General features: G+C 34.2%; 2 protein-coding genes across 2 annotated transcripts in view; one reads left to right on the top strand and one right to left on the bottom strand.

Moving 5' to 3' along the window:
• The window catches only part of LOC123677177, a 136,592-nt gene that overhangs the window by 23,967 nt on the left and 85,126 nt on the right, over window positions 1-27,499 (top strand). The gene's annotated exons all lie outside the window — the stretch shown is intronic.
• Window positions 276-27,499, bottom strand: LOC123677179 (protein amnionless-like). The gene is made up of 8 exons (XM_045613746.1): window positions 27,180-27,499; window positions 24,042-24,287; window positions 20,536-20,763; window positions 18,548-18,703; window positions 18,271-18,465; window positions 16,992-17,163; window positions 5,521-5,698; window positions 276-515 (listed from the first exon to the last, which is right to left on the bottom strand). The coding sequence occupies exons 1-8, from the start codon at window positions 27,256-27,258 to the stop codon at window positions 309-311; spliced, it is 1,461 nt and encodes a 486-aa protein (XP_045469702.1). The 5' UTR covers window positions 27,259-27,499; the 3' UTR covers window positions 276-308.

Raw genomic sequence — 27,499 nt, 5'->3', positions numbered from 1 at the left:
TTACTATATTATTAATTATATAATTATTATTATATTTATTATTAAATTAGGAGACAAAAAAGAGAGAAAAAGATAGAATAAAAATAAGTAATAAATTATTTGAATCCCACTATTCTCTTGTTAAAATATTCCCCATCATTGATGAAATACCTGGTATATCTATAGGATCTACTCACCTGGTGGACAATTTTTGTCCATTACCTAAAACCTGAGTCTTTTTAAATGAATAAATTGGAAAAAGGACAAAATGTACGGAGGAAATAAAACTAAATTTAGTATATTAATTTTTTCGTCTAATCACTCCAATTTTATTCCCCATCTATCTCTTCAACTTCAATCAAAGGAGGAATATCATTTACTAAAGATGTTTTCAAATTGATAGCTTGTGGTAAATCCTGCATAATGTCCGAACCTATTTCATCTTTTAGCTCCTCATTAAGTCTTTTTAGGTTGAAAAGTGGATCGTTCTTTTCGATAGGTTTCTCTTCTGAGTTAGATGCTTCACATGTATCAGTCTAAAAGAATTAAGCAAATTATCATCATCTAATTGAAAATTAATCGAGAAATATAATCGATTAAGAAAGCGTTTTAGCTTGTTCAGGGATTATAAAAGAAAATTAATTGCAGGAACAGGAAGGTAATAAAGAAATTCACAAGAGACTTGACGATCTGATTTCTTTTCATACTGGTTAGTTTGGAAGTAGATATCAGAATTAAATACTGGCTTTCAGGAAGTTAATTCTATCGAAAAAATATATTTTTATAGAAAATATATTTCCTAGAAACTTCCATTGCAAGATGCAACCTGTAAACCTAATTTTTTTGTTAATTTTTTTTACAAGCTCTCCAGCCCTTTGAAGGATATCTCAGAAACTTAAGGCATTTTAGGGTCAGGAGAACAGGATGGATAATAGTGTACTATTGTCATTTCAGACTCAGCACTGCTTACCCAACAGCTAGCGGTTAGATACCCTGGTAGAACACGTCGAAACCATAATCTTTTAGTGTTTACTGTTTTTATTTTTCAAGGGGTTATACACAATTTCAATCTGAGTTTGAAGCTGATATAATATATTATATCAACTGACAAAGAAACTGCAACACCCAGAAAGAGCTGTTTAAATTTTAATTATTTTTTGGTAAAATATAGATAGTATAGCAAGGAGTAAATGATTGAAATTTGTATAAAAAAACGAAGGGCTTACAATTTTTTTTGATGAATTTGTTAATAAAGTATTTATTCACTCCCCAACACATCTCGGTATCTTATTGATGCAATAAGATCTATTTATTTTTCATTTTTTTTTATTTTCAAATTCACTTACCTGATGGCGATAAATTCCGCTTACACGTGCTCTAGGCATTTTAACAAAAAATAAACATCGACTTTGGATCTCTTCGAACAGCTGGTTTGTTGTCAAATTTAAAAAACTTGCAAAAAACGACTACAATATTTAAGTAACAAAAATAGTTCACAGGAAAAATTCTTCACGATTTTTTTCTACAAATTCAATAATTTACTCCTTGCTATACTATCTATGTTTCACCATAAAAAAAATTTAAATTTAAACAGCTCCTTCTGGGAGTTGCAGTTAGTACAGTTATAGTTGGGGACTATGATTTCTGTTTAGGTGAACTTACTGTAGAAAACACCTGGAGGAATTCATTCGATTCGGTAATTTCACAATCCTCTATAGATGAAATAGCTATAACGAATAATAAGCACCATTTGTATGAAAGTGATATTGAACACTCTCCTATAGGGAAGTATGTTTCATTTCTTCTGGGAAATCTTTCACAGCAAATCTGATAACCACCAAGCGATTAAAATTTCGCGAAATTATTGCACGAGCCAGGACACAATTATAGAGACGAAATTTGCCATTTATAATATGAAAGGCCGAGGAACAATTCGTAATATATTTCTGAGCTGATAAAAATAAAATATCGAACACAAGAACAAAGGTTCGACTACAACAAACTGTGATTAAAATCTCCCAGAAAATGTGGAATGATTGATGCCTTCATTTGGCCAACATCCATTTATTTCTCATCCAATTCACATTACCCCTGATGATTTTCTTTCTAGTAGCAATGAAAGAAATACCAGGTTCATTGGCTGGGCAATCTACTCTTTGAACCTTTCCAATATGATTACGCTCGAACCTCATGTGCTGTCACCCGACCTCGAGTTTTGGGGTTAAGTGCTTAATGAATCATGGGCTACATGCACATTAAAAACCACCATCGCCAAACGTTGCTTTATTTGTTGTTGGCTTTGAAATCATCTGTATGTTTAATATATTGCCGCTAACTTCGTTTGAGCCTGGTAATCGCTTATTGTCTGAAAGTGGTAATTAGCCACAATGTTTAGGCAACTCCTCTGAGAATTGATCGCTAATTGATGTCAGCTTCTTTGTTTAATTATAATATTATTCTCTCATGTTCTCATTATGTGATATTTCATGTTTTCTGTTCAATATATAAACGGGTGGATAACTGGTGGTTATCAAAGACAAACATTATTAAGTGACATGAAAAAACAAACAATACATATATCTCAATAATTCTGGAAATTATTTAATTCTCTTTTTCGAAACTAATATTTTTCAGCGATATCAGTACATATAATAGTATATTCTAAAACAAGTTGCAGAATGGTCTCCTATTCCAACACGAATGCGAAATTAGTATTAGAATTGCCTTCTGCAACGAGTATTAGACGATATTTTCTCTATTTCAGTCAAGTTTTGTGGAAAATTGTCGAAATTCAATGAAAAATTCAGATTATATATCCTAGTGACTTATTTTGTTTGCATATTGGCATTTGGTGTAATTCTTACGAAAACTGACAGATTATGGAATTTGAATATGAATCTTACATTTCGAATTTTGAAATAATTAACAATAACGCATTAAATTCGTGAATTATGTCTGACGAAATCGATGAAACACCACCAGAATCAAGAGAAATTGTGAATAATGTTGCAAATCATTTTTTTTTTATTTCATTTCACTATCTCCAAGTCATGTTATATCGACAATTATTGACGTTTTTTGAAATTTGATAGAATTGAAAGTCAGTATGGACAACCACAAAACGAAAAATATAACTGAAAACGATGCTGTAATGAGTTCATTTCAGCACTGTTTTTAGAACTGTAATGAACTCATTACGATACTGAAATAGAGAAGGGTTCTTTCATTCCAAAATGGAACGAATACCTTTTTAATTTTCGAAAATTCAAGGGATGATTGCTATGAACCCATTTTTTGTAACCCTCCTGATTCCAAATCTATGACATTCCTGAAAAATACATCGATATATCAGGTAGTATTTCGCCAAGTTCACGTGGGATTTTGAGAATTCATTCGATTGCAGTGAATCGGAAATTAGGAAAACATTCAAAATGCTACGAAATTAGGGCCTGTGCCATTGAATAGTTGATTTGCCAGACAATCTCTGATCGAAATTATTAGTGCCGGATATAAATTGCAAACATATGAACTTTTAACCGTAGTGAAAGAGAAATTAAATATATTCTCACGTGTAAAACATTCAGAATAACAGAATTGAAAGAAATTGAATTCTATGCATCTTAGGTGATCTAAACCATTTATAATTCATAATAATATCGTTCAACAATTCTTTCGTTACTGATTTCAAATATTATAATGCCACATCCATAGATTGGCAACACATTGTTCAAATTTGTCGAAATAACTTCTTTATAATATAATATATTATTCAACTCTGGTTAGTTTGTTTGAAGACTGGAAATTATCGAAATGAACCTATTACGAACTTCAACTTGGTGTAAGTAATCATAAAGATCCTGCATCAAATGCAAGACGAAATATTGTCGCAGGTCTTCCAATCGGAAAATACAATTTAACGCTCTCCTTGTCGCGCTACTTTATTTGAATGAATTAACGATGAATCTCTTTCATTTAACTCAATCACGCAATTATTCTCGTACTGCCTATTGATGTAACCAACAGACCTCATATAACGTTAATTAGTTATTCTTTCCGTAGAGGAAATATGGAATCAGTTCCGGTCTAGTTTTATGTAGGTATACCTTACTCGAATTCACGAATTCTATATGCTTATTTCCATAATTGGAACCTCTCATATTTTCTGGCATCTTTGAAATGAACTGCAACAAAAATGGCTATTAACTATGCTTGTACTATATTGACAGGGTCGCTGCCAGGAGCGGAGTCCAAATAGCCAATTCAATAAAAATTGGAAAATAAATCATTCGACAAAAAATGATTTCGCATAATTTTTATAATGCTTCTGCAATATTATTGCTTTCAAATATTCATATTCATTGTGTATTCAAATCGAGTATAAAAATCTGCTGAGATATGATAAATAATTTATAAATTTGAGTATAATCAGTTATAATATCACAAGAGCATAGACAATACCACAATTATACTATAATCCTTCTTGAAGAATATCTTACTATTATCACACAAAAATGTGAAAGCTTTCTGAACGAAATGAATACATACATGTATAGAGAAGATTGTATAGTTTCGAACACATATATGAATTTAAACAAACAAAAAATTATTTAAAAAACTGAGCATATCTCTTCTAGATTTCAATTAAAAGCCAAAATACTGAAATAATCTTTCTCTGACCGGCCAATTTGAAATTATATGAAACTGATATTTGTTAAATGATATACATTTCTCCTGAAACAATAAATCAAACATCTGATCTATTCCTCAAAAAACTCACAGTAAAGTGTTAATTTACCACTTACTTATTTCGTATCTAATTTGGTGTGAGTGTCATTAAAATGTTAAAAATAAGGATATCAGAAAGTTTTTGGATGGTCTTTATGTGTCAGAAAAGACAACAGTTGTACAAGATGAAAGTAGGTACATTATAGGGTCTGCTTGTGATTATTTTTATGTGAGACTTGAGATTTTTCAAAGATCAAAAATGCCTTACCAAATAAAAAAATCTTAGACCTCACACTCAGATTCGAACCTATGACTACCACTTGTTAAACCAATGGTCACAACTGGGTAAGAAGTCCTGTTGAAAATCTGGTATAGTTACATAAATCAAACCGCGACAGAAAATAGTCAAATATATAAAATTCCAAAGCCATTCAGAGAAGGAGGGCAATACATATTTGAAATTTCATGATTCCGTGTATTCAATTTCCGTGAAACGAATTTTTCAAAATTTGATTCTACTAGATTTTAAGCATTGAAACTTGGATTAGTACACTGATTTTGTAGATAATTCCATGGGAATAGGTTTATTGGTTTCTGAAGAAAATTCTGGAAAGCGAACGACAGACACAGAAGCAGTTTACGTTTCGGAATGTATAGAATCCAAAAATCCAAGTAAAAAAATCCAACCATCTTCCAGAGCTTTTCGCGAAAACTGTGAGGTCTTTGAGGTCAAAATCACCGTTCTCGAAGCGTTGTGTGTGAAATGTTGTGTAATGATTACTCAAAAATTAATGGGTAGAATTAATAGATGCTCACCTTTTTCTGATCATCCGTCTTATCTTCGCTAAACATGGGGTTGTCGAAAGACTGGCGCAGATTCAAGACTGATCCCGCAATTGATTGAGTATCAAAAATCAGTCCACTTTCATCATCTCTACTGCTAAATCTCGCTCTGTAGGTAGAAGTAAGAGGAAATGTGGATGGGTTCCTGAAACTAAAAAAAAGAGAGATATTCACTGCTTCTAGAAAGATAGACGATAAATAGCAATGCAAACATCTACTCAATTTATTTTCTTGAATCGAACAGTTATGACTGCATGGGTGAAATTCCCAGAATCAAGTTAATACATATTGCACTTATATTATGACGTGAAGATTGAAAGGTATCCTTCCTACAATAATAGAAATAATCAAAATAACCATGCAATCAATGCAAATCACATAGAGGTTTTGTATTATTTGTTTATTTTTACAATTTCTCAGATCTGCCTCGAAATACAAATACATTACAATAATAATTAATGAAAGAATTCTGCCGTTTAACTGTTTTTCACTTGGAATCTGCAGAGTAAATTATTAAGCAAAGAAGTTTTATGACGATCTATAAATCTTTCTAATTTCATTAAATGAATGTCAAATATTTGGGATTATCTCTATCTGTCGTTTAAGATTCCATTTTGATCCATTTGTGTTTTTCATTATTGAAACGAATCATGGTATGTTATCTAGAGTAGCATCAACTTAAATCCCTCCTTGAAGTTACCGCTAAATTATATTTGAACAAATAAAACACTCAAGATAAATACTGATTGAACCAGTCGGGATATATTCGTCTATTTTCGATATTCTACTGGATAAGATTGATAATTTATTTATATGTATAAGTTAATAAACCGAATATGTTATCAATACATTTTTTTAATATTGTCAGTGTTGCCAATCTTATGTAACACTAACCAAGAGAGATGAACCATTGACGAGTATAATTCCAGTAATACCTACAACCTATAATTTCATTACTAAATGCTGGTGTCGAGTCAAACTCAAATTTTCCTTGAAAAAATGTAAAACTGGAAAGAATCAATAAGTAGTAAAAAATTATTTTTAAAAATGAGCTTATATTTCAATACTCTAACAAGAAAAAATTTAAGTTCCAATCGGAGAAAATCCGTCAATGTATTTACATTATGAAATTTACATGATTTGAAAGCTTGTTCGCAAGATTTGATTCTGAGAAATATGTATGAGCAATTATCAGAAACCTAGTGGCTAAGTTAAGATCGACCGTACCACACTGTCTTTTGAGTGTTGAAGGTGCAATCCCTCCATAAAGAAAACCTCGGGACAAGCTAATTACATATAAATTTCATAATGTAAATGCATTCATGAATTTTATTTGATTTGAACTTTATTGTCTCATTTTAGAACATTGAAATAAAAGCTTATTCTCATAAATTATTTTTTACTATTTATTTATTTCATATTTTTCATTCCCAGTTACTTTGCCTCCTATTCATCCCATTTATGCGTCAATATTTTTTTATGGTTGCTTACCAGTTTATTCATTACAGTCTAGCTCTTCAATAAGGAGGCCTTCAAGCGATTTGACTCTACTCAAGGTTACGCATGCTTGGCCTGCAGCGAAAAGCTTTGATCCTAAATAGATATACAACTGCATGGTCAACAGTGCTACCCTGCATATTATAATTGGCAACATCCATCTTTAAGCAGTGTTTGAGGCCAATCATTGTGCCTAACGAAAGATTTTCCTTTTAGTTTGATACCTATACAGGGTGAGTCTTTGACTTGTACATATATTTTAACCGAAGATTCCTGAGGTCAAAAGAAACACTTTTTTCCTTTATAGTTTTTTCCGATTCGGCCCGGTTACTAAGATACAGGCTGTTGAAAATCGATAAAAAAATGTGATTTTCGGCTATATCTCGTAAATGGTTCTATTGAAGGAAATGATTTTTGGAATAAAGCTTTTCCTGGATGTGATACATCTTCTCCGAACACAAGATTCCCTACACATCTTTCAGTTTCTTCATTATGAACATTACATCACATAAAAATGCCAGAAAATCTAAGAACCCAACTCTTAAAATTAATTTGAACATTCATTGAAGAATATTTGGCTAATTTGAAAAATAAAAGTATTCCTCATATTTTCTCGTATAAAGCGCCGTTTTCGAGTAACTTGATCTTAAAAAAAAAATTATCTGTGAAATTCAAAAAATTGGGTACTTTGGCTAAATGCAACTCTGTTCTGTTGTGGAAAAAAAACCACAGAAATGAATATTTACTATGATGTCATGTCTCAGATTTTAGAATTGAAGTACTAGCCAACTTAGTTTGAAAATGAAGTTATTTGAATAAGCTCACCTCAACTCTTCTATTTGATTACAAATTATTGAGCTTTGACACAGCTCAGATAATAAGATACTTCATTAAAATCAACATTCTATTTTGAAAAGTCCAGATTTACCATAAAGCCCATGTTTAAAAAAGTTTTCACAAAATAGTCCCATTTTAATGACAACAATCAATATCACACTAAAGACTGCCATCAAACAATACTGTATTCTTCTTGTGGTCATTCAAACTCACATCGAAACATACCACTAAGTACATACTAGACAAATTTTCATGTGATTGAGATTAAATACTTTTATTCTTTTGCTACTCCATAAATTCATCCTAAAGCATATGATTGACATACTTCCAAGAGTGCCATAATTGTTTTAATATGAAAACAAATAGGTGAGTTGAAAGAAACAGGATATTCAATTGTGGATATTTATATTAATTACTTCTCATTTATTTTCAATGGCGAAATCAAGATGAATCAAGTAGAGTTGGCTATAATGCAGGTACATATTATAGAACAAATTTCATAACAAGTGGAGTCTAACATTTTCCATTGATTACAGAGCCATAAAACTTCATTTCCATATTTTCACACTAATGGCTTCAAAAATATTGATGCAGATCATTATTTTTATGAGATAGTTGGCACAAATCAAATGCTTCATTTCATAAAGGAATTACTCTCTATCAGAATGCATACTTATTTATTTTGTATCCACAACATTATTTTGGAAATTGTTTTTAAATTTCTTGAAAATATGTATGGAACTTCAATATTCTGTTGGGTTTCTTCAAATCTTCGATGATTTTCATTTTATGCAAATATAATATCAAATATCATTAGACAATAACAGTGTAAACTTTAAATGAATATTTTAGATTTTAGGTTAGAAGTTAGAACATAGATTATTCGAACTGTTGTGTTTAAATTTGCAACACTCGAAATTTGAGGTTCAAACTTAAAACCACAGACTACTAGTCTTGTTAGAACTGTCACAGATGAATATTATTTATTTGAGAATGTAAGGTTAAATTGCAATTCTAGTACGAAATCAAATAAACAACGATATATTATAAATGCGATATAATAAATGAATGGATATGAATTATGAATATCAGAGCTAAGCTAATATGGTTGGTAGCGAGCTCAATTCGTTATGATTATCGAAAATGAAATAGAAAATCAAGAGAAAAATATTTAATCTTTATCGTCAGTGAAATTGGGATAACTCATTTATTGTATTGAAAATACTACTTTGTTCAACAAATGGAATGTTAAAAGTGAGTTTATGATGGTTTTTTCAATTTAATAGCTTATTTCCAAGGTTCAAATTGTATATCTTATACTTGCGAAAACTTCAGTGTTCCGGTTACCAGGGGTGAATTAGCTCATTATGAAAATTTAAAATGGCTATATCTTTTTAACAGGGCCGAATCGGAAAAAATGGTAAATGAAAAAAGTGTTTCTTTTGACCCCAAGAATCTTCGGTTAAAATATATGTACAAGTCAAAGACTCACCCTGTATTGTCTCAATGCACTAAAACTAACTTTTTCGCCATCTTGGACCAATCAACATATTGGATTCGGAATGACGTTATATTCTCAGTCAACTCTTTCCTTTGATATCATTGCAAACCCTTTTTTTATAACAATGACATGATAGTGCACACAAAAAATCTAGGCCACTACCTTTTCTGTCCGCTACCTTGGATTTTGGATGACGTCACTTACCTACTCATGCATTGTCATACAAAACTACCACATTTGCAAAATTTCAATTCAATCCTGGGTTATGAGTAAACCGACGAAGTAGGCTTTCCAGAAGCCACTTTGTTAGGGTAGGAATTTTGGCCAAGTTCGGCGGCCGCCTTTTCATATTACATTCTATATTCAACATACTTCTTTGATGATGGTGACGCCAACAAATTTTCTTGCTTCAATCTCCATAACCACCTATGCCGTCTCTGTTGATATCTACTAACAAAATTTCAACTTGGTCGGTTCGGTTGTTGCGGGTATTATATTCCCTATATTCATCTAGAATATGAATCATATTTATGGAACCTCTCGTTGGATTATGCCTATTAACGAACTAAACTGAGGCATTCAAGATCCGAACTTTTCATGCGAATTTCAAGTTTCTAGATTGTTTCATTCGATAATTTTCGTGTTTACAATTGCTCAAAACTGACCACTAGAGTTATCAAACTCTTCAAGATATTGTATGATCCAGGAAATAAAGTATTCCCAAACCAGATAAATAAAGGTTCTGGTGGTTAAAAAGACGAATAAAGAAAGACCAAAGAATAAATGGAATCAGGGAGTAAGAGAAACTATATTAAAAAAACAGAGAGGGTATCTATGTAGATAAGATGATTTAGATAGAGGGATGAGATAGCAACGTACTAAGGCTATATAGGCACAACACAGTGTATCAGTTCATTCAAGAGTAGCACGGTTAGGGTTGAAATTTCTTTTCTTTACTCATGTATTCGAACCCTGAACAGAATAGTACGATTAGCTGACTAACCAAGCATTCAGTTTGTGGGTTGGGGTTGACAGCTGCAGTATCAGATTTATTTTTGTAGGTTATTACTTGGAATCAACATCAAACCGAATTCCAGCGAAGAAACATTCTGCTATGGATGATAAAAATATCCTTTTTGCAAAATCCAAACAATCTTCAAGAACTATTAACAGACCTGCTAAAACACCAGAAGTGATTAAAGTAACGTATTCTCTATCAAATAACACGCTTTCGTCTTGGAGTAAGAACGAACGGAAAGTATGCATAATAAAACTAAATATAAACCTTCCTACTTCGAGCTGACCAAGAAAAACATGAAGTAAATGATTTAATAAGCAGTTCTATTTTGGGCCGGAGGATGAACAGCGGTTGCATCCTCGGACGATAAGGGGAATTAACATACAACGATGGACTCCGTAACTGGCGGAATGTTGGGATGGGAGCAGCAGCTTTCTTCGCGGTGAAAGAACCAGAATTTCCTTGTTTCTCTCGTCGAGACAGCCGTGAGAGTTGGGTTCAAAGGTAAACGCGAAATCGTTTGAACCAGTGGCGTAAATAAAGGGCGGCAGGGTTGCCAAAATGCCACGGGCTTCCTACTGAGAGGCGGCGAGCTCGGAAAACAACCTGATGAAATGCATTCAAAATTATAAATTGAATGAATCGTTAAGATTTTAACGCTTCTATTGGCAGATTCATTTTTTGCAGGGGTACTTTGGTGAGGGGGGCGATCTATAGTCTGTTCAAATATAAGACGGAGCAATATAAACAAGTTCGCAAATAAGTAGGAGGATCTTCGAATAGACAGAGGTATTGTCCAATGTCCATCCAGAGTCGAAGGATAGTTCACATCGTCGTACCCACAGTTAGTAATGCATATTAATCTACAAATGACAAATGAAATATACAGGGTGGCCATTTGAAAACGAAACAGACGAGATTACAGACGAAATAAAGTTTTTCGATAGAAATGCTCGGACAGGTCGATTTCTGTTTCGAGGGGGACAACTTAAGATCTAGGTTACGGACGCATAGCGCTTCAACCCTTGCTGCTACAACCCCCACCCCCAATTTTTGAATAGGGAAGATGGGGTGAGTGATACCTCAATTTAAAGGTATTTTTATACTGATTTCAGCACAGTAATTGTTTTTTCATTTTATGCATTAGTTCTCGGAATATTCATGCGTTAGTTAGTTCCATGTTTCGTTTTTTATTAGCCACGGACCCGGTTTCTTGAAACTTTGACACTAATTCCAAAACATACTTCCTATCAACATGTTTATCTAAATGATACTTAGTTAAGAATATTTCGAGAACTAATGCATAAAATGAAAAAACAATTACTGTGCCGAAATCAGTATAAAAATACCTTTCAAATGAGGTATCACTCACCCCATCTTCCCTATTCAAAATTTGGGGGTGAGGGTTGTAGTAGCAAGGGTTGAAGCGCTATGCGTCCGTAACCTACATCTTAAGTTGTCCCCCTCGAAACAGAAATCGAGGCATTTCTATCGAAAAACTTTATTTCGTCTGTAATCTCGTCTGTTTCGTTTTCAAATGGCCACCCTGTATAAAGCATCTCGAAATAAAATATGTTTTTACATAAAACCTAATTCAATTCAATATTTATGTAAATATCAACATAATGAAATGTATGATGTCAAAAGTAAAAAATCCGAGCAAAAATCTAACATGACATGGACAAAAAGAGAGTACGGACTTTTTCTAAATCGAAAAATATCACTAAACATTAACAGAAACTAAATTCAATATACATGAAAGAATAATGTGAAGAATCTTACAGTAACGCACAATGAGGGAATTATGGCGACGAAATTTCATTTTGCCGGGGCGCCAATACGTCTGACGTATTGTAGGGAAGAACCAAAGATATGTTTCATGACAGAGTTTCCCTATTCTCAAACCATGCGATTTATTCCGTATATATATATATATTTTTTTTTTTTTTTTTTTTTTTTTTTTTTTTTTTTTTTTTTTATCTTCACACGCAATGTGTATATATATATATATATATATATATATATATATATATATATATATATTGCTATTGGCTACAGTCCTTTTAAATATAATACGTCACTAGAATGGCGCATGAAATAAAGAGAACAGAGGAGGCCCTAAAGTGGCTACAGGACAACCGGGAGTCGGGAGCACCGTAGAGTACCTCCGTGAAAATAAATACATTCGCTGACGACCATGAGCTCCACACAATCGAAAATAGTATACTTTCAATATCCTGGATCAATGAAATTAATTTTTATATTGCAACATGTTTTGATCAACATAACATCGGTACAGTTTTTTGGCAATAATTTATCATAGTATTTATCACTAATTTCTCAAAAGTAAGGATGTCCCAAATTGTAACAATGAAGCAAACAATCTGAGGAAATGAAAATTGAAATAGGTTATGAACAAGGTGACAATAACAATTAGTTTATATCTATTACATATCCTCTTGTTACAAGTCTGTAACAATGAATGAGAATAAAACAGTCAGCGTTGTAGCGTCTCCCACTTTATTTGAGGAAATTGATGAGTACTTGATTTGCGATTGTTGAACTGTTCATAGAAAAAGGCTGCAATGCTTGTAGTTCTTAAAACCGAAACAACTTATAGATATAGCATCTAGGAAAGTAGATAAGTTTTTTGATGCTTCGCTGCCTGACTGGTAAACAGTGCTGGGTAGCACAATAGATCTTTAGGTCAAAGTGTTTGCGAAGTTAACATGACCTTATCGCCCCTTCTTAATTTTTTCTAATACTTGGCCTTATACACACATCGGAAAAGTCTAAGGATATTTCAGTATATCTCGCATGGTAAATCGCATATTGCTTTTATCTCAAGTTTTTTGCAGACTATCAATTGAAATCATCATGCGGAATGAATTTTGGTTGTATACATATGCTAGCCAAGAAAATATGGGAGATATGATAAAAATAAAAAAAATGAATGTCGCAGTTAAAATTTCTGTATTTGATTTTAATCATTTCATGCATTCGTTAGATCGATTTTGGGTTATAACATCGACAATATTTTTCTATCAACTTCTTTTTATTATGGAACGACATCATTTAACTTTGGAAGAGATGAATCGAGTGGTTGGTTTACTTGAAGGGGGCATGAGACAAGTCGATGCAGCTGAGCGAATGGGTGTTTCACAAAGTGTTATAAGTCGTTTGTGGAGGCGTTTCAGAACAACTGGAAATCCTGCCGAAAATCATCCAGGACGTGGACGTTGTACAACTGCTATTCAAGACAGATTTTTGGTTTTGACCGCCCGAAGGCAACCCACTATAACGGCTCCTGAGTTGGTTATGGAATTTCAACGGGCTCATAATTTGACTATTGGGCGAGATACTGTGAGGAATCGTCTTCATGAAGCCGATATTCATTCCCGACGGCCCATTAGGTGTCCACCACTTTCCAGAGGAAATCGCGCTGCAAGTTTGAATTGGTGTCGTGAGTTTCAAAATTGGGGTGTCAATGAGTGGTCCACAGTTTTATTCACAGATGAATCAAGATTCGGATATCATCCAGATTCTCGTCGAATAAGACTATGGAGACGATCTGGTAATTTAGAACGCTTGAGACACGTCCAGGAAGTACACCGTTATAGAGGTGGTACAATTATGGTGTGCGGAGGAATTTCCATTGGACGTAGAACAGAGCTCGTTTTTCCTGATGGTTTTCTAAGAGCTCAGCAATATTTGGAAAATATTCTGCAACCAATTGTACAACCTTATGCAGAAGCTGTTGGTGAAAACTTCCATTTGATGCATGACAATGCTCGTCCCCATACCGCTCGTATTGTGACACAATGTATGGGACATGCTTCAAAGAAGGATTACGCCAAATATGGGAAACGTCCAAAATGTTTTAGAATTCAGGGAGCTTCTGACAGCTGAATGGACAAATTTAAATCAGGAAGACCTAAACAATCTGATTTTGTCTATGAATCGTAGGTGTAGAGCCGTAATCAATCAACGAGGAGGCCACACATTGTATTAAATGCCAAACTTGAATTGATTTTCGATAAAAAATTACTAAGAATAATCACTATGTTTTTCGCAATTTAGAGACTTCGATTTTTTTCAGTTTTTCACTTTTTCATTATAAAAATTTCGGTTTATTTGAAGTATATAAACAATTATTGTATACATCTATACATAATTTCCTCGAATTTTCTTTCATTTAACTCAAAACCAATCATTTCGAAGAATATCCTTAGACTTTTCCGATGTGTGTATTATTATCACTGAATCGGGGTCGTTTTGGCTCTGTTGGCCTTCAGGGAACTGCGGCCAAATTGATCTTTTTGTTCTTAACCTAACTTACCCCTAGCCGACGACATCCTAGGAACCTTGGCTGTTACTTCGTGTTACCGATTTTCCTATATGAGTGGTTTTTAGGCTACTCAACCCTGGACATTTGCACACTATGTGTTCGTCTGTTTCTACCTCCTTTTCACAGAGCATTCAAATATCATCTACTGACGGTACAAAAAGTGTTTGTATCAACAGTGTCCAATCAGAAGTCCCACCATCATCCGGAGCTCAGCTCTTGTCAACCTTGATGCTCTTTTCGCGAGTTCGTTCTTTTTCGTTTCCTTCAATATCAAAATGCTCCGGTACCCATAGTAAAGTTACTTTATTGCCTCTGGCCAGTTGTTTTATGGTATTACGGCACTTCCATGTCAGCAGAGACCGCTGGCTATATATCAGGTGTGTGAATAAGTCTTTCCCGTTTTTTTTTCAAATTTTGAGCCTTTATTGTGAAAAAATGGTTACAAATGAATTATTGAAAGTATTGGCCATCGCTAGCTACAACTTTTCCCCATCTTTCTGGCAACATACGAATCCCGTTGCGAAAAAATTCGACCGGTTTGGCCTCTATCCAGTCATCCACCCATTTTTTGGCTTCCTCGTAGGAATGGAAGTGCTGGTCAGCCAGGCCATGCGTCATCGATCTGAAGAGATGGTAATCAGACGGAGCAATGTCTGGACTATACGGCGGGTGGGGTAGGACTTCCCATTTGAGCGTTTCTAAGTATGTTTTCACCGGCTGTGCAACATGTGGGCGAGCATTGTCATGTTGCAAAATAACTTTGTCGTGCCTGTCGGAGTATTGTGGCCGTTTTTCTCGCAGTGCGCGGCTCAAACGCATCAATTGTCGTCGATAGACCTCGCCTGTGATCCTTTCATTCGGTTTCAGAAGCTCATAGTAAACCACACCTAGCTGGTCCCACCATATACAGAGCATGAGCTTGGCGCCATGAATATTTGGCTTGGCCGTCGATGATGATGCATGGCCGGGTATGCATCAAGCGATTTTCTTCGCTTCGAATTATCGTAACGGATCCACTTTTCATCGCCAGTCACGATACGATGCAGAAAACCCTTTCTTTTATGTCGCTGAAGCAGCTGTTCGCAAGTGAAAAAACGCTGTTCGACGTCTCTCAGCTTCAGTTCGTACGGCACCCAATTTCCTTGCTTTTGGATCATACCCATGACTTTCAAACGCTTGGAAATGGTTGTTCGGTCAACTCCCAATGCTTCAGCAAGTTCTTCTTGCGTTCGACACGAATCTTCATCAAGCAAAGTCGCCAATTCTTGATCTTCAAAGATTTGCGGCCGCCCGGAACGCTTCTTGTCTTCCACGTCGAAATCGCCACTTTTGAAGCGTCGAAACCATCCGCGAACACTTGAATCATCGACACAACCTTCTCCATAAGCTTCCTGAAGCAACCGATGCGCCTCGGCAGCAGATTTCTTCAAATTGAACCAATAAAGTGAAACTTCCCGCAAATGACGTCGACTCGGCTCAAATTTCGACATTTTCACGATTTCAAAAATTTATGATGCGAAAAAATTTCAACTTATGTGTTAGTGTGGAATTGTTGACAGATGAATAAGCTTTGATTATGACATATGTAACCATTAAATACTCGCACAGTATTGGTGGCGCCATCTCTTACAAAAAACGGGAAAGACTTATTCACACACCTGATAATTCCAGGGACCTCAGCCTGGCCTGGCCTGGCTGTCCGTAATGATGTAAATACTCGCCCCTTTGTGGTTTCGTTTTAGACACTCTCGAGTGCACGCATAGACAGCTAGTGCAAAAAGAGTTTCACGGCTTGACTTGATATTCAACCTACTTGACTTGAGCTTGACTTGAAATCAACTCAAGTTCAAGTCAAGTAGTAGTTTTTCAATGTCAAGTGGAGTATTCATTCATTAAGTACTTGACTTAGCATTCAAAAACTACTACTTAACTTGAGCTTGAGTTGATTTCAAGTCAAGTAGCTTGAATTTTAGGTCAAGCCATGAATCCCTTAGTGTAAGATAGAGGACTTGCCAGGGATCGAGTCCCCAGTACTTGTGCCTCTCTCTAATTTAGATCCATCGGTAAATACTTGGTTTTAGTACCTACTAAGAGCGGTCAAGCCACTTGCGTGAAATAGCTTGCTCAGATTTTGATCTAGATTTCGCCTATTCGAAGTTAATATAAAACATATAGTAAATTACTTGGATGAGTAATGTACAGTACTGTATTACTAGACAAATAAATATAAGGTAGGTACTTACCGGAAATTGGTCAACCATCTGCGGTCTCCATAAACACAAAAGATCAGGCCGAATAGTCCAAGAACGAAAAGTAAACTCAATATTAATTCAGATACAACAGATGCGTTTCCAGTCGTTTGTGATCCAGATTTCTTCAAACTCTTCAATTCCATTATCTTGAAATCTTCATGTTCTAGAATAATGACTCGTGATAAATTGCAATATCTAATTGTAAATATTTTTTCAGGTATGTTTCAAATCACATGCTTGAAAAATATGGAAAATGCGATCCTCCACCGTAAGTACAATTCACAATATTTGAGTAGAGATGATCAAAAAAAGGTGAATGCATTGAACTCAAGGAACTTTAGAAGTATGAGACTTCGACATAATTCAGTGTATTGAACTGAATTTGCACTTTGCATGGCACACTTTTTTCAAACAAGAAGCAAACGAAAAATTTATGTTTAATGTTATTTTTTCAAAATACATTTCATGATAATCCTGTTATCATGTTATCAGCTGAGATTTTGAATTTTATAGCTTTCTGTTCCACTTTTCTTTACCTCAGCACTTGCTGAGTGTTCTGACTTTGCGTGAAGTATGCATGCAACAAGAATTGATGATGAAAACTATGGCACAAATAACCACACTATTATTTAGAAGAATATATAACTTACATATCCAAATAGGTTCGACAAAGGCTAAGAATGAGTGAAGATTTAAACATTCCCATTCTTTAGAGATGCAATAATTTCATTTGCAAAAATAAAGCTTTGACGTAAATACCATTACCACAAGAAATACATATAACGTTGAGAATAATGTGACCAAAGACCAAATACAAATTCAGTTGAAGAATTTTTCCTTGCTATCCTAATATCAACTTGGGACCAGTAAGGAGCCTCATTCTGCTCTAAAGTAACCCTGAATATTTCATTATAATTCATGACTCTGAACTGACGCAATAAAAAAGCGCACTGACATTTGCAGCGAATGAATTCAGAAATATATATTCAAATGTCGACGTCTCGTTTCTCGTTTTTTAATAATTCGAACTGGGTTACTTGAATACCGGCCCATTTTTTCACATATCTGGGAAATGCCAAGGGGGATACTGCTAAATGTGATGGACGAAGAAGGTATCTATCGGAGGATTTATGAGATCGCATGTGAAGATTTATAGTGTTAAAATACCTGAGAGTTTGTGTAAATTCATAACTTTCATGTGTTGCTATTTAGAGATGAATGATGCGAAATATGAGCAAGTTTGAATGTGATTAACTACTATTCTACTCACTCTCCTGTAGTTTTTCATAAAATTTATCAGCGTATAACACGCTATCCCCAGAGTATCCTTTCTCAGCGAAAACCACTTGAATAACATCGTCATCCACTTTGCTGACGTGAGTGTAGACGTCACTATATTCCTCCAGGGCATCTCTTACTTTCTTCAGAGAAAACCCAGGTGCTGGTTTGAATGTAGTGTAAGCCCCTAAAAAAAGTTCCTTCATTTCCAATTTCGTTCAAGAGGAAATATTCGTGGGGGGTAAACCCGAATGAGAAAAAAATCCTACCGCAAATAGAATGGCAGAATCCTTTGGGATGAATTGGGGCCAAACATTCAGGTTCTTTCGCAGGAGGACAATCCATTGATGCATCGTTGCACACGCATCCTTCAGGGTCGAAACATTTCCTCTTGGAGACTACTAATCGAGCAGAAGGATTCACATCTTGAAAAAAAAATCATTAACGAACTAGAGTTGTTGTATAATATGTGGGGCGTTCTATAAGCTATTTTATAAACTTTGACAGAAGATAGTAACACTCATTATGATCATATGATTCGTTTCAATTTAGAAGTAAAGAGCATTTGAAAAATATATTTTTTTGTTAAATTCAGGAATGTGTTTAATCTGTATTAACTTTCTTCAACAATCAAAAAAAAATATGATGAAAGGAAATAAAAATAGAAATGTCCACCTTCGGCTTGGACGCAAGTCTCACATCAGCTAATTGAAGATTCCGTTACTTGGCTGATCAGATTTGGATCGTTTCCGATTTGGTTTGCTACATCCTGAATTCTACCAAGTAATTGTTTATGAGAAGTGATTTCAACATCATAAACAAGCTGCTTCATATGTTCCCATAAAGAAGTCTAACCGATTGAGATCAGGCGAACGAGGTGGACATAACATTTATCCGGAAATTTTCATTTAACCAAGCAACTTACTTGATTACCCCTGTATGGTGGCGCTGCTTCGTACTATTAGCACATATTTTCGAAAATAGTCAGCTCCAGATCATCAATGAAGTCAAAAAAGTTGTACTTTGAAAAATTGGTATTTACAAATCTGCATTTAAACGATCATTTTATAAATGTAGTAGAATCAAATCATCTTTGAAAATTTCACTCCAAATGTTGACCCGAAAGCGTTGCTGAAATTGTCTTGGTCTATTGGCATATGGATTTTGCAGTGCCCATACATGTTCATTAATTAATATGATTGTTGTTGATACAGCTATCATATATCGAAGTTTGTAATAAATCTTGTAGAACACCCTGCATAGCATAAGGAAGGAATAATAATAGTATACATAAAATAATAACATAACATTTTCTTAAATGGAAATATGGAGAGTTAATGCATAGAATGATAATATACTCGTAATATCTTTCGTTTACATTTTGAATCTTCACTTTTGATTCAATTAATAAAGTGGTATCCAAGCATGTCGTGTTTTCTCTCAATTCCGCTTCATATTTAATTCAACTGATCAAAATCCTATGAAATAAATTTCAAGATACTTTATTATATAAGAGCTCGTTCCCTGAACAGGTCGCATTTCATCACAAAGTAATTTTAGAATTCCGAGGAATGGTCTCAAACAATAATTCATTGTCAAATTCAAATATGTTTGTCCAGCCGTCTTGCCGTAAACGCAATAATTCCTTAACTTAAGAATCTTGAAATTTTCAGAGTAGGTTCAGATTTCGAATGAACGGTTGAATTCGTTAATAGGCATAATCCGACTCTGACGTCCATAAATATGGCTGTTAGAAATTCAACCGAACTTCCCCTGAAATAAGTCCAGGAATAGACATGAAAAAGTCTTCAAAATTGTCCCAAAAAAGATCTTTTGTGTTACGAGATTTATAGGATACTCATGTGCTCCCAAAAGAGTGAAACCGACCTATCGCCACTCACCTTCAATGACAGCACGTTTCCCTGTTACCTCTCAACCTAGATTTCTTCCAGCCGATATTTTTATTTGTTCTTGATTCTTTTTCATTAGAGCTTTCTTCTTCAAAAGTTTCATCAAATTAATAAACAAAATAACTTAACATGAAAACCAATGACAATGAAACGAAAGGAAACATTTAAATTAATCATTAGTGTCTATTCTCACTGAAAAATGTGAGATGCTTTAGGGAACGTATTTTCTGACTCATTGGTATCATTTTAATGTCATCCAAGTTCACACAACTGGTTTTTTCAACTTAAAATGCTATGAAAGACCTCAAAAGGTATTGAAAATCACTATGTACAGATTGTGCTCTTACCTACAGCGGTATTGAAATCATGAGTAACATTCCCCATTGCAATGGCTGAAACGATGTGAAGCCCAACCATATCACCAATCGAAGAGTAGATCTCGTTAGGGAATTTTATGAGATCATCTCTACATGGTAGTTTTTCTCTATCAGGAACTGCAGGATTGTCAGCCACGTCACTCTCCCAATTTCTGGGATCGGAGTATAAGTGACTTGTCAGTCCTTTCAACTTCAAACCTAGAAAAATTGAACTTCAAAATTATTTAAGATACTTGATCCATTTCAAGTTTAACATTTAAAACCCAAACCAAAAAACACACCAAGAAAGTCTGTATAATTTTCTCTTGAATCCTTCGGCCGATTTCAGCAATATGTGAACATACTTGTTCAGATGCCGCCCTCAGTTTTTGTTTTTGGTTATTTACAGAGGCGATCAAAAAAAAGGGAAAAGTATTTTTTTTATTTGGAACACCCTGTGGGTAACAATGAATACAGTTCACGAGTGAATCAATTACCTCGTGGTGTCAAGAAAAACTCTATGACAAATTGTGAAACTTAAATAGATATGGAGATTTATCGTAATACAACTTTTTTCTTGTTATATTTCAGGTGAATTAAACGAGGATTTTTCATAATTTATAGGGAAATTCTAAATATTTCATAGACTACATCGTATAACATCAAACTCATTACTCATGTTATTAGGCTTGATACTTAGAACGTTGCCAAACATAAGCGTACTTTGCAAAACATTAATTTCACTTCTGGGACAAGTGGGTCTCGAGTAATAAAATAATCACAAATTTCTATGAAGACCAACTCAAAGAAATAGCAAAAACAGTGAAAACCAAAGCAGTCAAAAGGAGTTTGAGAATGCTGGACCAAGTTCATTGAATAAAAAAGAGAAAAAGAGTATAAACTCTGAGGACAAAAAAAAATTTACCGGAAAACCACCAACAATATCAGATGAAGAAAAAAACACAATATAACGAAACATATAGAGACAATTTTCACGAAGAATGAATAATGTGTATTGATATAGTGCCTCGAAGGACTCACTTGCCCCACGAGATGAGGCAAGTGAGGCATTTGAAGTTTTTTTTTTTAAGTCGGTTATTCTCACCTAAGAATTATTATTTTGTTAATTTTGTGTAATGTATAAATATGTTGAGTTGTTTCTCAATCAACAAACATTGTTTCATTCGCCATTTTGAGGAAGTTATACCCTCGGTTATACCTCGTTAAACCTTAAGGTGTTTCAGTTGCCCCACCCTTCCCTAAACAATTTTAAATTATTTCAGTACCTACACTAAAAAAATTGTATTAGAGAATGGAAGTCTTCTACTTGATTTCATGTATCCAATATACTTTCTCATCAACAATTGAAATTAACTTTAAGAGCTTCAACAAATCAATGATTAAGATATCACAAATAATGAAAAAAAAATGTTCAGAAACGATAGGCAACATCTGAGCGTTTGTAAACATTCTCATTTTTCAACGATTACCTCCACAGGTTGTTCTTAATAACCGTTTTCTTTTCACTTTTTTTTGTTCTCCCCTGTATGCAACAAAATAGTGTTCGAGGTCTATTTCTTTTTTTAATGTATGTACATAAATGACCAGCCATTTTTACTGCTTAGTGATCAACAGTTTTAGATTGATCTTATTTCCGTTGCTGACGACACAAATATCCTGATTTCATCCCCAAGCCCGGAATTAACTTTTAACAAAATTAATCTAATCCTGAGTACCATCTATAATTGGAGCACAGAAAATCGGCCTTTACTGAACATGTCAAAGACAGAGTGTATAGCTTTCCAAAGTGACCGGTCACTGAGCTTCTGAGTAGCACAGAGGGAGAATTGAAACTATCCTCCTCTACGAAGTTTCTGGGAGTTTATTTGGATAAGAATTTGAGGTTTGGGGAAGTTCTTCAAGTGCTGAATCTGTATTTCTGCGACAAAAAGCTGTTTTGAGCTCCAGGCTTAATTTGGGTTACAGAGGATACTTCAGACAACATTAACTGATGACTCTATGGAGTCTATATGTATATAGTTTGCTCATCTTCATAACCAACATAAATAACTACTTTGAAATGTTCAAAGCTGAAGGTATTACAAGACATACCGCACCTTTCTTGTTTCCTCGCAACTCATAGACGTTGACTGAAAAGTTATACCAAAATTTAAGAAAAGACTTCACGTTTTTATAATTGAATGCGAGCCTTATTCCTTGAATCAATTTCACATTATTCGCAATAGGTACTTTGAATAGAATAGTTTTTTCAGTTCTCTATATGTTTCTTCTTCGACGAAATTGAATTCAATCTTTATTTTATAATATTTTTTTAATTGCATAAATATTACTATTGTTATTAAAAACGAAGTAACCGAGGACGGCATCTGAACAGTTATGTTCCTGAACAATCAAGCTACAATGTAAAAAAATAATTGTTAAAATCGGCCAAACGATTTAAGAAAAACTTATTCAAACTTCGTTGCATCAGTGTACGTTGCCAAACTGACGAAAGGGATTTATGCATCGCATTGTGACTGGAGACGAAAAATGGGTTCATTACGATAATCCCAAGCGCAGACAATCATGGGGATATCCCGGCCATGCTTCCACGTCGAAGGCCAAACCGAATATTCACGGTTATAAGGTCATGCTCAGTATTTGGTGAGACCAGCTCGGCATAGTATATTATGAGTTGTTAAAACCGACTGAAACAATCACAGGCAATCGTTATCGAAAGCAATCAATGCGTTTGAGCCAAGCATTAAAGGTCAAACGGCCGCAATACAGCGAGAGACATGATAAAGTGATTTTACAGCATGACAATGCTCGACTCCATGTTGCTAAAGAGGTCAAGACATACTTTGAAACGTTGAAATGGGAAGTCCTACCCCATCCGCCATATTCTCCAGACGTTGCCGCCTCGGACTATCACTTGTTTCGATCAATGGCATTCGGCCTGACTGACCAGCACTTCCGGTCTTATGAAGAAGAAATTGGATAGATTCGTGGATCCCTTGAAAAGATGACCAGTTTTTTCAACGCGGGATTCGTACCACGTGCAAAAGATGGGACAAAGTAGTGGCCAGCGATAGACAATACTTTAAATCATAAATGTATAACCAGTTTTTCACAAAAAGCCTCGAATTTCGGAAAACAAGGTGAAAGCAAAGTTGTACGCCTATGTATAACCTGACAATTGTATGCGTTTTTACCCCATATCGAAAATTTTGTGAACTTCAAAGGAACGACATACCTACGTGTACTCTTCTACTGAACACAATATTGCAGTACAAAGTCCCAACATAAATAGGTGCTGAATTTTGAATGTCTTATATTTTTATCTGAATATAAGCCATATAACATATTTTCAAATTCCCCACAAAATATCAAGGAATTATTATTTGAAATAATTTACCAAAATGAGGTGCAATTAGCTTATGTTAAGAAATCTAGAAGTATTGTAAAAATATGTAATATACGCATGCATTACTTACAATTTGTGTTTCCCTTGAAATCTTCATCGACCACCTTCATATCACCATCATCCAAAAAAATTAGATTTCCGTCTAGGGGAAGTAGAAATTCGCTAGCAGTAAGCTCTTTAATATAAATCGATGCTGTATTCGTTTCTCCAAATTCGACTTTTTTGCACTTTTCATTGGAATTAGGATCGACCCAATTTTCCCTGTTTAGAATGTCGTTGTTTGGTTTCCATATTTTCACGTGTTCTTCACTAAGACCTGAAATTAATCCATTCATCACTTCAAAAAAAGTGAATATTTCATGGATGAAATAATAAGGTCCCCCTATCTTTCAATTAGATTTTTGAGTAAATAATATAAAATGAAATAAAGACCGACTCCATTGTACAATAGATTTTTGATACAATGTACAGGGTGGGCAAATTTCGATGTTTTAGCACTACAACTTTTAAACCAGAAGAGATAGACAAAATCTGATATCCCCTTCTCGGCGTCTTTTTCTCAGAAACTAACAAGGGTAGTATTCATTTTTGGCCACCTCCTTTTGTTTTCGAGTTATAAGCGAAAATTGGAAAAATGGCGATATCGAAAAACATTTATATCTCCGCTAATACTGATGAGAGAGCTTTGAAATTAAAACATTATACAGGCACTTTTTTACGTAGAATCCATATTTAACCTAATAATGACAACAATTGCACAATGCACAGTCGACACATCTTCTCTATATATTTCAATAGATGAATATTTGAAACTGTGTTCAAGCTACCTAGGAAACTTTTTCCAAGTTCGTTTATCTTTTCGGAACTATTTGTATAAAATAAATATAGATTCGAATTTTGTAGAAATAAGTGAAAAGCATAGAAATAATCAGATTGACGGAAGGACACTGCTCTTGTTATAGAAAGCTCAATTTTTCTGTGCTCGTCAACAGTTGAAACCATAGAAATATTGAGACTCTTATGTAAAAAAAATTGTTTATGACCATTTTCTATTTTTTATTTTAATACGAATCATACGATGTTATATATTTTTGAAATCAGAAAAAATTAAGCTTTCAGAAAATGGCACAAAAATCTAGTGTTCCCATTTGAAAAAACATAACTTTGGTTCATAGCTTCGTAATTAAAAACCCTTTTGGAAATACGAGCACGCCACTGGATTCTACGTAAGAAAGTGCCTGTATAATGTTTTAATTTCAGAGCTCTAGCATCAGTATTAGCGGAGATATAAATGTTCTTCGATATCGCCATTTTTCCAATTTTCGCTTATAACTCGAAAACAAAAGAAGGTGGCCAAAAATGAATAGTTTTAGTTTCTCAGAAAAAGAGACCGAGAATGGGGTATCAGATTTTGTCTATCTCATCTGGTTTTAAAGATGTAGTGCTAAAACATCGAAATTTGCCCACCCTGTACAGGATGTACCAAATTCGATTCTCACTGAAAGCAGTATGAGACTAAGAGAAAATATCTTCCCGACTCCCGGACCTCGTTTTTCAAATTAATAAGATATCAGAAAGCAGATCATCGATATCTTGATTCGGTCTCGAGATTCAGGGAATTTTTGAAAAATGTCTTTTCCAAACATTTCGATATGCATATCTTAATTTCTGTTCGAAGTATTCGAGAAATTCTAATTTTGAATATCTCTAAAACTGTAATTAATACCTATGATGTGTTATGTATGAACTAGAAACCACAAACAATAGTGAAAAAACACAAAATGAATTCCCATCAAAACAATGAAGTAGAAAAACTCAATATCTTTAAGACGGATAATATTTTTGAAAAACCGATAACCGAAAACTTTACCACCCTGTATCTCAAAAGATAAGACGTTTAGAACATATGTTCATGTGAAGTTTTGTCTTAAAATGACATTGAATGAGGAAACACCCTGTTTATTATGGAAGAAGAACATGGTGCATTCAAATTTGTATATTTCGAATTAAATTGATATTCTCATTGAAATTATCAATTTCAAAAAATAAATAGTTAGTACATATTCTTGTCATGAAATCGACTTTCAACGAAAACAACAACAAAGGGGATCCTTCGTTTCATCCTTCATATTAGCATGATGGCAAAAATTCTAAACAAATCAGTCCAACCTCTGAAAGGCATTATGTGGTTCAAAGAGTTATCAGATTAGAAAAAATTTTATAATTGATCATTTCATCTTCATCACAATGTCTGCAATTTTCGAATCTCGAACTAGGAATGGTCTCAAATGATAAGGTTCAACATTTATCGGTCTTCAAATTTGATTTTTTCCGTCCGTTCGTATACCTACAACTTTCAAACGGAAGGACCTCGAAGCCGAATTTTTTTTTCAATTTCAAAACTGCATATTCCATCGCGTTGAAAATTTGCATTTGGATGTGGGACGAAATTTCAAAGCCTCGTTCAAAAATTTTCAAGCGGAAATTATTTATTTTTCAAACCTTGTCCAGAAAAGTAATGAATGACGTTGTGTTGAAATTCTTTGATTTCATGGAATGCCACTTAATAGGTTAATTGAGTAATTGCGCACGTATCCTGAAGTTACTCCAGTTTTATGTTCAGAAAACGCGTGGAGAAGTTGGGGACTTCGTGACCAGACTTTTCTCATATTTCACCTTGATTTCTCCGAAAAAATTTTCTTGGTATACCCCTAAACATCGCGAATATTCTCTTGATATGTCATTATGGAAACGTTTCGTCGATTTAATCACACTAGCATTTCTAAGCAGAGTATCAATTAGTTCTTGTAACTACAGGCATAAAACTTAACGAATGTGTAGATCAAGGTGATCAGACAAGAGTTCATTTCCGATAATAAGCAACATTTCAACGAAAAGGTTAAATGTTATCGAAAATCAGAAGATCGCGTTTTCGCGAAGTGAGAATTGGCAACAATTTCTATTGATTGGTTAAACATCGATCTGTAATTGATTGAATTAAACCTATTTTGTGTTAAAAGTGCCATTATTCTTAAAAAAAACTCAAATCAGAGAATATATTGAATGGAATCTCTAAAAACACTCTTGACTATCTATCATATTCATTGAAAATCAGGACAATTATGGACACTTTGATACTCAAATAATATATTCCAACTTCATACTGAAAATACTCAAATATTCTCACATATTTAAAATTCTTACTCACACTCTAATATCAAGACACTGAAATAAGAACACAGCACGTGAAACTTCAGATGTAAATCCATCTCTAACAATTCTCTCATTAAACATTTTATGTGACGAACATCGGGTGTTCTGGTGAATAACAAAGAAACCGAAACGTGAAATACGATACTGGTTAACAGGGGGAAGATATTCAGTCATTTGATGTATCGCATGTAACTAATTTGGTTCGAGTTTCCTTGATGATGAAAAGAAGATATAAAAGTCCATTTCAAATTACAACTCGCCATTTGAGATCGAATTGGTTTACATATGTAAATTGCAATTCACTTTTGTTTTATT

The sequence above is a fragment of the Harmonia axyridis genome, chromosome 3 (assembly GCF_914767665.1).
Source record: "Harmonia axyridis chromosome 3, icHarAxyr1.1, whole genome shotgun sequence".
Lineage (NCBI taxonomy): Eukaryota > Metazoa > Arthropoda > Insecta > Coleoptera > Coccinellidae > Harmonia > Harmonia axyridis.
Note: the sequence above shows the minus strand (reverse complement) of the source record. Positions and strands in the feature narration are given on the sequence as shown.